Source organism: Corapipo altera, unplaced genomic scaffold (genome assembly GCF_003945725.1).
Source record: "Corapipo altera isolate COAL_440 unplaced genomic scaffold, ASM394572v1 113, whole genome shotgun sequence".
Taxonomy (NCBI): domain Eukaryota; kingdom Metazoa; phylum Chordata; class Aves; order Passeriformes; family Pipridae; genus Corapipo; species Corapipo altera.
Window position 1 is genome coordinate 2,245,811 of NW_020884895.1, and position 13,662 is coordinate 2,259,472.

General features: G+C 50.2%; 3 protein-coding genes and 1 long non-coding RNA gene across 12 annotated transcripts in view; 3 read left to right on the forward strand and 1 right to left on the reverse strand.

Annotated features, from left to right (window-relative positions):
- The first annotated feature begins 104 nt into the window (after positions 1-104).
- RPL35A (ribosomal protein L35a) lies at positions 105-4,013 on the forward strand. Its single transcript, XM_027647572.1, has 5 exons — positions 105-189; positions 479-521; positions 1,784-1,936; positions 2,975-3,119; positions 3,955-4,013. The coding sequence occupies exons 2-5, from the start codon at positions 511-513 to the stop codon at positions 3,976-3,978; spliced, it is 333 nt and encodes a 110-aa protein (XP_027503373.1). The 5' UTR covers positions 105-189; positions 479-510; the 3' UTR covers positions 3,979-4,013.
- Positions 4,009-4,416, reverse strand: LOC113949226. The gene is made up of 2 exons (XR_003528385.1): positions 4,332-4,416; positions 4,009-4,211 (listed from the first exon to the last, which is right to left on the reverse strand). It is a non-coding gene; the product is annotated as an uncharacterized LOC113949226 (long non-coding RNA).
- Positions 4,210-7,781, forward strand: LOC113949223. 9 transcript variants are annotated; one of them, XM_027647566.1, is made up of 5 exons: positions 4,868-4,911; positions 5,609-5,617; positions 5,833-6,420; positions 6,878-7,011; positions 7,716-7,781. In XM_027647566.1, the coding sequence occupies exons 3-4, from the start codon at positions 5,862-5,864 to the stop codon at positions 6,982-6,984; spliced, it is 666 nt and encodes a 221-aa protein (XP_027503367.1). In that variant the 5' UTR covers positions 4,868-4,911; positions 5,609-5,617; positions 5,833-5,861; the 3' UTR covers positions 6,985-7,011; positions 7,716-7,781. The 9 variants fall into 9 exon arrangements, with proteins under 9 accessions (XP_027503366.1, XP_027503368.1, XP_027503364.1 ...); XM_027647565.1 differs by lacking the exons at positions 4,868-4,911; positions 5,609-5,617 and adding an exon at positions 4,210-4,683 and having other exon boundaries at positions 5,830-6,420; XM_027647567.1 differs by lacking the exons at positions 4,868-4,911; positions 5,609-5,617 and adding an exon at positions 4,210-4,679 and having other exon boundaries at positions 5,830-6,420.
- A 5,681-nt stretch (positions 7,782-13,462) lies between these two features.
- CUNH2orf72 (chromosome unknown C2orf72 homolog) overlaps positions 13,463-13,662 on the forward strand; it is a 4,937-nt gene continuing 4,737 nt past the window's right edge. Inside the window, exon 1 of the mRNA XM_027647656.1 lies at positions 13,463-13,654. Coding sequence (XP_027503457.1) covers positions 13,463-13,654 — 192 coding nt within the window. The remainder of the gene's footprint in view (positions 13,655-13,662) is intronic.

Genomic DNA, 13,662 nt, shown 5'->3' on the forward strand with positions numbered 1-13,662 from the left:
GGGCGAGGGGCGCGGCAAGGGCGGCGCGGGGGCCGCTGTACCCCCTCCACCACCACCACCATCCCCACCATCATCTCGGTGCCGCCCGCTCAGGCGGCGTCCGAACGGCCCCTGGCGGGTCCTCGCGGCGCTCTTCCCGGCGGGCCGCGCGGGGCGGGTCTCTCTGGCCGCCATCTTGGGGCGCTCGGGGTGAGGGGGATCGGGGCCAGCGGGGCTCGGGCCGGGCAGCGGGGCCGGGCGGGGCCGCCCCCCTTCCTGCGGGGCTCGGCGGTGGGCGCGGGACTCCCGGGGCTCTCCAGATGGCGCGGTGCGGGCCGGGGAGAGCGCGGGATGGCGCCGATGCGCGGCGGATGGTGCCCGCCGCGGGTCGGGGCCCTGGGCCGGAGGCGCCCGGGGCGGCCGCGCTGTGGGGGAGCGGAGGGTCACGGGGCTCAGGGTGGCCCCCAGGTGTTCACTCATCGCTGTGTGTCGTTTCCAGGCCTGCCGGGACCGGGTCTGCGGGAGGACACCATGACCGGGAGGTGAGTGACTGCCCGGGGATATTCGGCTCGCTGCTGCAGCGCTGTTCACCTGGGCATTTCTGGGAGTGTTAAAACAGCGGGCAGTGATCCGTGTTCCTGTGGCTGCTCTAGTTTTCCAGGATGACTCCTCTGCCCGGTGTTCTGCTTGGCCCACAGATGTATGTCCCTGTTCCGAAGCTGCTGTCACGGGCTGTTACAACTGTTGTAAGGCTGTGCCACGCTTTCCTTGGCCTGTCACTAAATGCGGGATATCGATGATGGTTTTGTTAGTACAGTGTTTGTGGACCTCTAGTGTGCAGGAGAGGCTTGGACATCCTGCTCCCTTGAGTAAGGGAGCTACTATGCCATCGAGATTTTTTGTTGATGTAGGGACTGAGTTTGTAAATGAGGGGGATTGACTGAGTACTCTGTTGTCCGGAGGGGTTTTGGACACCTCCCTGGAAGTGTTCAAGGCCAGGTTGGATGGGGTTCTAAGCAACCTGCTCTAGTGGAAGGTGTCCCTGCTCATGGCAAGGGGGTTGGAACTAGGTGGTCTGTAATGTCCCTTCCAACCCAAACCATTCCATGATTCTGTGAATCACAGCTTTGTCTTGACGTTTATCCGTGAAGTTCATCTTCTGTTATACATGTGTGGCAGGGAGGACTGGATATCTCAGCTTGACCCTGCTGTATCCCGGGACAGGTGGTGGATGCAGTTGGGACAGATGTGCTGTGTGCACGGTGTGTGGAGCAGCCTTATAATGGCTTTACCTGGGTAGTGCAGACAGGACTTTGTCCTCAGGAGTTGCTGTGGAGTTTGTGTGATGTCTGTGTCCAGCAGATGTGGAGTTGTGTCTCTGGCTGCCTCCAGAGGCTGCAACTAAATCCTTTGAGGCTACAAATTAGGAGCAGTTCATACTTTTTGTGGGAGTTACTGCAAGACAGGAGGCTGTTTTTGTAGTGTGTAGACAAAAAGCCATGTTTATTCATCGTAGTATCAGTAGACATCATAGTATCAGTAGACACCTGCTAATGCTGAAACACTTCAGCTTTAGTGTAAAGCCTGTAGTGTGGTGTCAGCTGCACAGTTCTCATAAATACTTCATGACCAGGTATTTGGGTTTCCTCTGTTTGCTGGGCGTAAGGATTTGCAGTGGTTTGTAAAGGTCAGGTTTTTCCTCTGCTGAATTTCTACCAGTTTGTGCTGAAACAGCACGTGATTTGGTTTTACTTTTGTTACCTTGGAGTGAATTGTAACTTGCAAACATTCTTCATGTCTCCAGGCTGTGGTGCAAGGCCATTTTTGCTGGCTACAAACGTGGCCTCCGAAACCAGCGGGAGCACACAGCTCTTCTGAAGATTGAAGGTGTTTATGCCCGCCAGGAGACAGACTTCTACCTGGGCAAGAGGTGTGCCTATGTGTACAAAGCTAAAAAGTAAGTCACTTTTTATTCTTATGTTGAATTAGTCAACTCTTGTGTCAGCTTTTGCACTTGCCAGGATGTGAGCAGGCTGTTCACAGAGCTGTTGTTAAAACAAAAATTAATTGTGCTGGATTTATCAATAGAGTGTCCGTGGGGTGCTTTGTGGGCCAGTTTCCTGGCTTAGTTTTGTTTTAAAAGTCCTTGGTTATTTTTGCTTTAGTTGGATGGTATGTTTTAATTTAGACAGTTATATTCTGTGAAATAATCATTCACTTCATAAATGGTGTGTTAAGAGAGCAAATGAGATGAGAAACAAGTTTTGCCTGAGAGTGGCAAAAAGTGAAGGTGGGTTGATAGAGTAAATTGAGATGAGGTGCATTTGTGTGGAGTTGAGCACTACGAGCTGTTGAGTTACTTAAACAATAGAATGATTTTGTGAAGCCTGGAGTAATTTGTATGCTGCCTTTTGTGTGGCCATGTCAGAGCACTCTCTGTCACTTCTGCTCTGCTGCCACTGGAAGACAGATGCCATGAGAACAGCAACTTATTACCTTTCACTTCCTTTTGTTTTTATTTTATTGAGTGTAGTTGTTAGTATTCAGAATTGCCTTGAATAAAATCGATTGGATTATTAACTTGACTACCGTCATTTCCAACGTATGGTACGTGACTGTTCATCTAAAGCACTTTATGTCATCTATTCTAGTGGCTTATTCTTCTCTTGCCTTTGTTGTGCGTGGAGAAATCTTATTTATAAGGTGTTGTATTTTCTTTGGAGTTGAAATTTTTCAGTATGAACACATTAGCAGCAGAGTTTTCCAAATTTTTGAGCCTGGTAACTTGTTAAGTGGAGCTTCTGGCAAATTGAAAGGTACAGTGAAAATTTCAGACCTGGCAAATTTCGCAGGTAAATGGAAGTGGAAGTTGGTCTGGTTAAAGAAGGCTGTGGATTAAAGTCATTGAGGTGCCTTGAAGAGGCCACACTGTCTCTGATGGTGACAGCAGAGCTGTGACTGCCGTGCTCAGCTGTTCCTTTCCTCTCTTCCCCAGCAACACCGTAACTCCCGGGGGGAAGCCCAACAGGACACGGGTGATCTGGGGGAAGGTGACACGGGCCCATGGGAACAGTGGCATGGTCCGTGCCAAGTTCCGCTCCAACCTTCCTGCCAAGGCCATTGGACACAGGATTCGGGTGGTAAGTGGATTTATTTTGGCAACAAGATATTTATTGGCAGTTTTCAGGGTGCCTTTTTATTCCACGTAGGAGGAGAGAACACTTGAACTGTGGTTTTGTTCTGTTGGTGTCGTGTTCAACATGGCTCAGTGACTGTGTTCCTTTTGGAGCCAAGAGAGGTTATTCCTTGGCTTCTTGGGCTCAGGGGATTTGCCTCATTGCCAGGGGCCTGTGCGCTTGCTCCGGTTGTCTGGAAGGCTCTTCAAGTTCCAGGACTCAGGTCCCTTCTAAAGCGACCTTGATTTCTTTTTCCTGGATCTTTTCCATGTATTTTTGCACCCTTCTACTCCAGTTCCTACCTGTTAATTTTTGTGCTACCTCCTAAATGTTGTAACTGAGGGGAGTGCTGTCCTAACGGGTCCCCTGGTACCCGCTCCACAGTCAGTGTCTTAGCCACAGGGCTTCGGTGGGACTGTACCTTTTGGTACAGTACTCACCCAGAGTTGTGATGCAGTATTTTCATACTGATGATGTCAAAAGGAGTATCAGAGGGGTGCAGCCCTTCCTTTCTGCCTCTTTCCTGTGCCTTAGAAAAAGCACAGTAGGAGCAGCACAGTTAAATCCTGAATCTAGAGCCATGGGCACTGTTGCTGTCAGTGTGCAGGAGGGCTAACAAAGTGCTACTGCAAGGCACTGAACCAGCTGTTGGGCTTTTCCATTGTCACACCTCTTCTCTCTAAACTGGGGGGTTGCATTTATAGCAGTTGAAGAGATTGATGGTCTAGATTGTAACTGCAAAACTTGTGTTTAAAAACAAGATATCTAACATGATTCTATCTGGTTTTGTGTTTTACAGATGCTGTATCCATCTAGGATCTAAATTTTTATTGAAAATAAAATGGAGAATCTGTTTAACTTTCGTACATTTCTGGTTTTTATCCCCTCCACCAATTTTGAGGGACTTCTCTCTCAGTAGTTTATCAGAGTTGACAGCACAGAGATGCTGTTGGGACACAAAGCTACACAGTGGAACAGAGATTGGACACATTCCTGGACAGGTGTTTGTAGAGCAGGCTGCATTCTGAAGATAAATAACTGCCACCTCTGTGCTTCCTGTCATGGAATCAACATCACACACGTTTAGCTCATTGCAGGGCTAAACAATAAATGTTTGCAACCTCACAAACTGCACACAACTGTTGTATAGAACACTAGAAGTGTTTCCTTGCTGACCTAGTAGGGGGGAACTTCCTGCACATGGTGCTGAACTGTTGGTGAGACAAAACTGTGTAATTGTGACATCCTACCCTTAAGAGTGAGATGTCACAGTGGTGGGACACTAAGTCCTAGCAGGTGCAAGTTCTCTCTCACATCTGAAGATAGTAGTTCTAGTAGAATCCTGAATAATGAGTTGGAATGTACCTGGGCAGCACCCATGCCTGTAGTGTCTGCTCTGTGGAATTTATTTAAACCCGTTTTCATCACAGCTCTGTAGTGCCTGAGTGGTAACACTGGTTGGATTCCTGGCCTTATCCCACTGTCTCTTGGGGTGAAGATCTTCACATCACTTTCACAGCTAAGGTTTGTTGAACAAGAAGGGTGGTGAAAAATGAGTTTTAAGTCCTGAAGTGCAAGGCTCAGAGTATCTTAGTACATCCCCCCAAAACACAAGGGAGTTATGAGACAACTGCAGGTTGTCATGGTTGGTGCTGATGTCATAGTCCTAAAATGACCTGTGGATACCCTCAGTGGGCAGTTGTACACATTCTGTGTAGTTCCATCATTTTCAATGCATCCCTAGTCAGGCAGGCAGGTAAGTCCTTGGCTCATCCCTCCCTGGACCTGCTCCAGTGCAGTCCCTCCTTCCCAGGAGATGGGAACTTCCTTCTCCCTGCCTGGCCCTGCTGCCAGTATGTGTCAGGAAGCCCTCTGAGCTGTTGGCTTTGCTTGTCTCCTGCAGTGGGCTGGTATTTCACAGCTAATCCTCTTCCTTCTGAAGGAGATGGAGTAGTTGTATGTGCAGAGTACATTGTTGGGTAAATCAAACTTTCTTTTGAATGGGAATTAGAAAACTGGACCTGTCTGCTCAGCTGTGGTATAGAAGTGATTTTGCTGGACTTGCTTCAAGATGTAATCCTGCTGCCACTGCTGTCCCGGGCAGCAGGAGGGCCATTGCTGTGGAAAGCTGCATTTTTTTAACACAGAGAAACTGCAGCTTAGGGGATGTTGGGCCAAGTCAAGTAGGGCTTTGGTCTTCCACAGCTACCAGTGGGTTGTACACATAGGATTCAAAGAAAGATGGGTGGAATTTCCAGATTTAACCATGAGAGGGGAAGGAGGAGGAAACATAGTGAGCAAATTTGACTGTAACAACAGGTTGGTAGGCTTATGGTCACTACCATGTAACTGGATTTTGCTGATGAGAAGGTAGTAAGTCCTCTTGAGTTTGATGCCTAAAAATACATAATGGTCCCTTTTCTCTCTCCTGTCATCTTTTTCTATTGTACCAGATTGCTGAGGTACAAAGCCTGTTCCTGGGAGGTCCAACATCAAACAGCACAAGGCTGCAATTTTTGAATCTTTGTGTCAAAACTCTGCTATTTCCTTTCATGTTCATTTGGTCCTACCAAACCCAGCGTTTGCTGCTCAGAGCAGCAGGTGCTGCCTGTTTTGAGGACTGTGCTGTGCAACTGCCTTTGCTACAGCAACCCCCTTCCACTCCTTTCCCCAGCAGCACAGCAAACTGACGTGTGGGAGGAAGCTATGGCATCAAAGGAGCCTGCCTCCTTCGTGGACCGGACCACCTGGGAGCTCCTCAACCTGCTGGACATGCTGGGAAGGCGGAATGGACGGGTGGGAGTGATGGAGGTGGACGATGCCGAATCAAGAGCCCCCTCATTGCTGGTGGACTTTACCCGGGACCTGTGTGGCACAGGTGACATCAAACATAAGCCACAGCAGACAGGGAGTGAGGGAAAGGAAGAGGAGGATGTGATCCCGCCGCATCTGATCTTTATGCTGTGGCAAGCCAGTGTGTTGAAGAGGCTCATGCAGTGGGATCACTTGGAGGAGGCCATCCGGGATGTGAGGAACCTCCTCCCTTGCCTACCGGATGTGCTGGTGCTTGTGATGATCCGTCCAGACCGCCAGGAGCAGCTGGACCAGGCAGTGAGAGCACTGAGGAGAATGCAGTGTGTGCTGGATGGGGCTCTGCAACTGCCCGTGGAGACAGCGATCTACAGCCCAGGCCAGCCTGGAAGTGTCCTGGAGGCAAAGAGAGCTGCCTGTAGAGCACTGAGAGAAGCCTTGAACTGCCATGAAGGTAACTGGTGACACAGCTAAACACGTGGCTGAGGGACAGACAGGGTTTTTGGAAAAAAAAACATGTTCAGGGTGGAGCAGGGAGGAGTCTGAGAGACAGTGTAGATGGAAGTGGTGCTTAGTGGCTGGATTCAGATACAGGAGGGAAGATAAGCAGGCAATGTGAGCTGGAAAAAAGAGTGAGTGCTTAAGCGTAGGGATGGGGATGGACAATGTGTCTGAGCCAACTGAGTCCTCTTCTGACTCAGATGGTGGTGGCTCTTGCCCCAAACCACACATGGCTACAGAAATGCTGCTCAGTGTGAGAGCTGCAGTTCTGACTCCACTGCTGGGGCTTTCTCTGATGATGTTAACAGTTGTTCACTGGAGGGATGTGCCAACCTCTCTGGGTGAGCCACAGGCCAAAGCTTTGAATAGGATGATGCCAACTGTTCTGTCATTTGTATTTCCTCCCCTAGAAGTCGACTCCCAGGAGCCATTTATTATTTCGCTCCCGGAGCTCAGATACTGCCGTGTTCTGCCTGAACGTAGGCAAGACAAGGTATCAAAGACAGATGGAGAATGAATTCCCTTGGGAAGCAGAACCTGTCAGGTTGGTTTTAGCACTGTTCACCTGGATGTCCTTTTGCAGAACACTTCCCTCCTGGTGCCTTGCTTGTCTGCCCCAGGCCTTCTGCTGCCAGAAGGGGACACTGCGCCCTCAGCATCACACTGTCCTGGCCACAAACCTCGGAGTTCTTTGCTGCACTGGCTGAACAATCTACCCCAGGAAACTTCTATCAAAAATGACTGAGTTTCTGCTTTGCATAAAATGCCTTGCTTGATTATCAAAATCTCCCTGAGAAACCTGTCCCTAAGAGACCAGCTGCCAGCAAAGAGGGAATCAGAGCAGGCCAGAGGCCTCTGGATTTAAACTGTCCCAAAACTGAGATAATGAAAGAAACTCAGAGCTAAGACCTAAGACCATGTTTTCCCAAGAAAGCCTGGATGCAGGGGTCTTTGGAATGTAGTTCTCATCAACACAAAGCTCCTGAAACTCCCCAGGGTTCTTTGTAGCAGGGAGCTGACCTTACATACAAGTGGATACCAATAGACATCCAGCAGGTTGAATTATTGAGATAGGTTATTTTGGATGGAAGGAACTGTGGGAGCAATAGATTATTATTAAGTCCAATTACCCACATAATAGCTGAACTCATTTCCCATCCTCTCTGGGCATGGCAAGGCACTATGGGTAGCTGCCTGGTTTTGTATTGGGAATTTAAATGTATTTCTTTTCTGGTTTTTTTTTTACAGATCTTTTCTTGCCCTAAGGTCTTCATTATCATCAAAAGAAGGATTAAAAGCCTGATATTTATCTCATTTCTATATGTCTTTGTGTTTATCTATAAGCTTTAAAGCTTATATTTAAGACTACAAAACTCCTGCTGAAACTGCAGGTTTGTGCAGTATGGTACAGAAGGGATGGGATTTGGGGGTGGTACAGAGCCTCTGAACCAACATTTCTCAGGGAAAGGATCCTCCAGCTTATTTTTCAAATATGGGCTCTTTCCACATCCTTAAGTACCGTGTGGCTTTACAAAACAAACCAACCTTGGTGTGGGAGTTCAGGTGGTGCTGGTGCTTGGCAGCCTTTTGGATGAGGTGACCCAATTGCTCTGTTGTGGAAGAGGCTGTCCACGAGCACTTGGGCATCTGAAGAGGAATTACGCCCTTCACTAGTGAGGACATTGACTTTTGTTTTATGGGTGAAGCTAATGCAGAAATAGTTCCCTTGAGTCAATGCGAGATGTGTACAGTTCAGGCTGTTTGTGAGTGTAGGAAGGTTGGTGTTAAGAGCCTCCTGATCAGCACATTAGGACATCCTTAAAGCAAGTATCCACGATGAGGTCCTGTGTTTCTGTTATTTCCTGTGGCATCTGAAATTCATGGATAACCACCAAAATCCAGGCATAGGCTGTGCAGCTCTCAGGTTTCTCCTTTGGCAGCATGTTTGCACTGTGTTCAGGCACTTTTGTGCATGGTGATGTGCAGCACTGCCAAGCACTGCTGGTGAAAGCAGAAAGAAACTTTGAGGCTGAAATCCTGGCCAGGGCCTGGGAGCACAGGAATGCCCTGCAAGGGCAAGTGATGTAGCCACAGGGAAGTGTGGCTGGGATGAGGAGGAGAGGAGGCAGAATGCCATGGATGCTCTCAAGCTGCAACCTTGCTTCATTCTCCATTTAATCCTGAGTGGATATACAGGAGTCTTAGAGCTCCCTGCTCTGCTGCTGGGACTGCTCCCCCAACTTGCTGTAGTCCAACAAAGGCAAGTCCTGGGACATCTGCTCTTTAAATGCTGAATGCCTTTCTCACTTTGACTAATGCAGGATTGGTGGGCTCTCACATGACAGCTCTGCTGCCAGGCTGGCCAGGAGCAAAGTGGGAACAAAGAGCTGTGGCCTGAACCCTCTCCACCCACCTCAGCTGCAGCCCAAGGAGGAGGCACACCAGGAGGCATAAGGAGCACTGCTGCTTGGCCCAGAAATCTGCCAAGGGCAACAGCTCTACTCCCAGAACAGAAGAGAACAACTTGCTCTGCTCAGCTGACATCACACATTGTGAGCAGCAGAGAGCAGCTGTCCTGTGGGCTCTTGACACCTGAGCATCTGTGTGTAACCTCTGGAAGATGATCTTGCTCAAGACAGCACCTAAGCCAAGCTTTGCCATCCAGACCAAGCACAGAAAAGCTGGGCTGCTGGTGTCAAAGGCACATGTGTACTGGGAAAGAATGGAGACTGGTGGCTGTGAACAGCTAGTCATGGGTCCTGGTGTCAAACCAAAAGCAAGGTCCAGATGAGGGTCTGGCAGGACAACCAGAAAAAAGACCAAAAGAGGCAGCTTGGTCCTTGGGTCTGATTTCATATTTATTGCCAGTTTTTCAACATCTTCCAGTGGAGGATCAAAGAGCAGAGCAGCCTGAGGGGCAGTCTCCATCCATCTCCAAGGTGATAGGCAGAGGCATCCCTCCTATTGTGTGATCACGACTGACACAACAGTTTGGGTTCCCTGCACATGGCCCTGTGCCAGGTTCCCATCCTCCTCTTCAGACATACCTTCCAATGCCCCCTTGCCGTCCAGAAAGGGATGATGACTTAAGGAAACATGAGGAAACTTAGGACAACTCCAGAGATGGGCAGGAAGAGGCACAGCTTTCAAAGGGAATGGGATTTGGGAGAAGAGAGGCAGGGAAATCTTTGAGGTTCCCCATCAGGAAGCCAGGGTGTGTCCCTGGCATAGGGCAGCCAGGAAGTTCCAAACTTTATTTGCTAATGGTGTGTAACCTCCCCTGAGTGGAGCTCAGAGAAGTGTGATGACTTGCATGGATCCAGGCCAGGGCTGAATTGGTACAGGCTGCCACGGGACCAAAACTGGAGCTGACCCAGCTGTCCCTGGAGGTCTGGGGCAAGGGGACCTGGGCAGAACAAAGTGATGACCCAACTTGGATTTCGTTGTGACTGAACTTGTAACAGAAAGGGTTTTGTCTGGTTTGATACAAAGTTCAAGCTCCAATGGGTGAAAAATAGGAAGAGGTTTGTGTTCAGGGGCCAGAAAGATTGAGAGGAGTTTTGGGGAAGGTCACTGGAGGAGATGGGAAGAGCCATGGAGGAGTGAACAGGAGATGGGTTAGGAGGGTATCAGTGGGACTGGGATGTTCAGGGCAACGGGATAGATGATAGAGGTTTCGGGTATTTTCTTCTCTCACTATTACCTCCTCTGCTACTTCTTTGGAGGACCCTAGCAGATTTCCCTGGATGAAGAGCTCAGTGAGTGCTGGTGCCCTGCAGCAACACTCCTGGTAGTGCTGCACAAGTAAAGCAGATGCTTCACAGCAACTCATAAGGACGTGTTTTTTCAAAGCAGTAAATTGAAGCAGTCTTGGAGAGCAGGTCTGTGACAGAGCACTTGTGCAAAGATTTGCTAAGGCTTAGCTTGTCAGCAGCCAGTTCCCATTCCTGGCTGGCTCAGAGGCTTTTCCAGTGTTCCCGTGAGCACTGATGCTGAGCTGGGTCACTGAACATTGGGCTCAGAGCTACTCCCACAGAATTCCTCTCTGCACTTCTATCCTCAAAATTAGCATGAGAATCCTTTTTCCCCTCTTTCTACTCTCTTTAGAAGCAAGGTTAATCTTGGCAAATGCACTTCTTAAGGGCTCTAATCCAGTGGACCTTTGATTTTGTTTAGACTTCAAGACACTACTAATACACATGCCAAATTTATTTCTCTGAACAAAGCATCTTCTCTCCTCCTTTGAAGTCCAAAATGAGCAGCTGTTGTGTCTGCTCTGAACAGCTATGGGCATATGTAAGAGATGTGATTACTCTCAATTAGGGCTGTCTGTAGAGGTTCTCTACAATTGTGACTGTCAAATGGATACTTGAAGGAGTGTCAGGCCTTCTAAATATATCTGTGTTTTTGCTCAGATTCCTGACAGGCCTCTGAAGATACTTTGTGGGGGAGTACAAATGCTGCTGAGCTCATGATTGACTCTGATCTGTTTGAGTGGTACCTCTTTAAGTAACACAAAAGGAGATAAAGTTGTATGTGCTATTAAATCTTACCTCTGTTAATGAGTAAAGAAATGTAAACAAGGTTGTTTGGGTATTGTGGGTGACATTCACCTTTCCAACCAGCCTTCGCTGGTGTGTACCCAAAATTAACTAAAGAATTGCAGTGGCCATGGAGAACAGTTCTATGTAGTCCCAAATATTAGTTTTTAGTGGCTGTCCTGGCAGTTTAAACATTGTGGCTGCTGCAGAAAAGTAGCCAATGCTTTCTGAGCTGAGTTAGGAAGATAACTTCAATTTTTTCTATACCTTCTCTGCAAGATTTATCTTCGTAAATCTTGGGAATTGCCTGCCTGAAAGCCAACTTCCCAATGCCTGAGGCATCTTGGCATCTCCAGGCTAGTCACTGGCACAGCACTGCTTGAAAACCCTGTGAGACCTGTACTGTAAATGGGCTGCACATCAGGGGGTGTGTAATGGGCACAGGACAGGCTGTGCTGGCAGCTCATAAGGAGTTTAAACACTCTGTGGGTCTTCTTGTGGCAGTCTGCAGGGAGATGAGGGTTTCTGGGACCATCACACCCTCTTGTCCCATCCTGCTGCTGCTGGCAGAGCTCATGGTGCTGATTACACATGGGCATTTCTCCGTTGGACCATGAGGGCCATGAGCAGGATTCTGAACAGATGAGAAAAAAATCCTTGTTAATACAAAATCTGGGTGATACTAAGGCCACACCTGGCTGTTGAGTTATGTCTGACTTTAGCCCTGCCATGTTGACAGCTGCTCTGAGGGCTATCATGTTGGCATGGAAGGTAGGCTCTTGCAACAATAGACCCTGATCTTTGGAAGAGGAGCCTAATCCTTCTGTTTTATCTACCCTCTTCCCTCCCCATTTGCTTATCAGCACATGTAATGAGTAAGTTACTTTTGCTAGGACCCAGGGCAGAAAGTCTCTCTGAAGCCCTTGCCTGGGCTGTCCGGCCCCACGATGCTGGCCTGGGGTAGCATTTGCTCAGACTGTCATATCCGGGGCAAATGTTTTCCAGGATTAAAACTGGTGATGCACAGTGACCTTCCCAAGCTGTCACACCTCTGTTGAGCCGGAGGACCAGCCTGTGGCACATCCCTCGCGGTGCTGTGGCTGTGGCTGCTGATCTGCTGGGCTGTGGGGACAGATGGCCATGAGTAAGGGCAGGGAGCAGGCACCTGGCTCAGACACCTTCCTGGCACAAGTGTGCCCCTATGCACATGTTGGGAGTCACTGATCCAGGGCAGGCACATGGATTTCGGCTCTGCTTTCACCCCCCAGCGCAGTCAGAGATGGTTTGGCTTCAAACGGCCTCAGAGAGGGACTAGCCAAGGTGATTCTGGCCGTTTGCACCTTTGAGCTGTTTATCCCTTCCCAGGTTATTGCGATAAGATATTACCATTACTGGTTTGGAGGAGCCAGTTCTGATATGGCAGAGTGGAAGTATTTACCACGTGCCATGGTTTGGAGCTTCCCCGTGCAAGTGCCAGGGCTGGGCACAGAGGCTTTCATTCACCATCAGACGGCAGAGCCAGCTCATGGGATACATGTAACAAGCGCCAGCACTGAAGCCCTGACTAAAGCAAAGCCCTGGGTAACACTCCAGATTTACCCCTCCAAACATTTGTGCTTTGATGGGACGTGTATCACTGTAGAGCGCTGATGATGCTGGTGGGGCTGTGATTGTGGCCTGTGTTTTGTGTGGAGGGGGATGGATGTGATGTTTGCAGAAGGAAAGCCAAAGGGCGCTGACTTAGGGAGGGATTCAGAGATGCAGTGTGTGGTTTGGGGACTGCAGCTCAGCTGGGTACAAATTGGGAAACTTGTGACCAGTGGGGTGGGTATGTCCTTTGAGGGCATAATTATTTCCAAAGTGGAATTGTTTCCAGGTGTGGCTATAGCTCGGCCAGTCTGTGCAGCTCCATAGTGCCAATGGCACACGATGCCAGGGAGTTCACTCCATGACTGCCCTGGGGTATGGGATGTTACACCCTAAGGGACACCTTATACCCTTTGAGGTGTATGATCAACTGCTCCTCTATTGTGGCCCCGTGTGTGTCCCACTTTGCAGTCACCATAGCCTCTGCTCATCCCCCTCTCACATTCCTAGCCCCTCCACAGCACGGTTTTTGCCTGAATTTTATCACCTCTTCATGTGAAACAAGACCAGCCCGTGGAAGAGCTCCGAGTCTGGTTGTGTGGCCGATCGGGGGGTCCCATGCCTCCCACTAATACCATCTCCTCTGTGCCCACCCTGCAGCAGGCGGGGGCTGTTCTCCGGGGGTGTGTCCGGGTACGGGACGGGGCTGGAAGGGGGCAATCCATAACATTCCGCCCCCGCCCCGCTGCCCGGGGTGTGCGCAGGGGGTGTTGCTCTGCGGGGGGGCCGGGGCTGGTGGCGGGGCGGGTGCGGGGCAGTGGGCGGTGCGGGTTGCGGTGCGGGGCCGGGCAGGGCGCACGGCGGGGGATGGCGGCGGCGGAGCTGCAGGAGCTGCGGGCGCTGGTGGAGCGGGCGGGCGGGCGGCAGGCGGTGCTGCTGGTGGCCGAGGTGGCCGAGGGAGCCCCGGCGGCGCCCGCGATGGCCGCCTTCGCCCGCGACCTCCTGGGCGACGAGGCGCCGCCCGCACCGTGCCCGGTGCCGGGGTGCCGGTCGCGGCGGCGGCGGCG

Excerpts from the sequence above, each read along its gene's own strand:
- RPL35A (XM_027647572.1), top strand. Across the intron at positions 1,937-2,974 it reads TATGTGTACAAAGCTAAAAA|CAACACCGTAACTCCCGGGG; the intron begins GTAAGTCACTTT and ends TCTCTTCCCCAG. Across the intron at positions 3,120-3,954 it reads TTGGACACAGGATTCGGGTG|ATGCTGTATCCATCTAGGAT; the intron begins GTAAGTGGATTT and ends TGTGTTTTACAG.
- LOC113949223 (XM_027647563.1), top strand. The coding sequence starts at position 4,827 with ATGACCTGTGGATACCCTCAGTGGGCAGTTGTACACATTCTGTGTAGT. Across the intron at positions 4,912-5,829 it reads ATCCCTAGTCAGGCAGGCAG|CAGCACAGCAAACTGACGTG; the intron begins GTAAGTCCTTGG and ends TCCTTTCCCCAG. Across the intron at positions 6,421-6,877 it reads AGCCTTGAACTGCCATGAAG|AAGTCGACTCCCAGGAGCCA; the intron begins GTAACTGGTGAC and ends TTCCTCCCCTAG.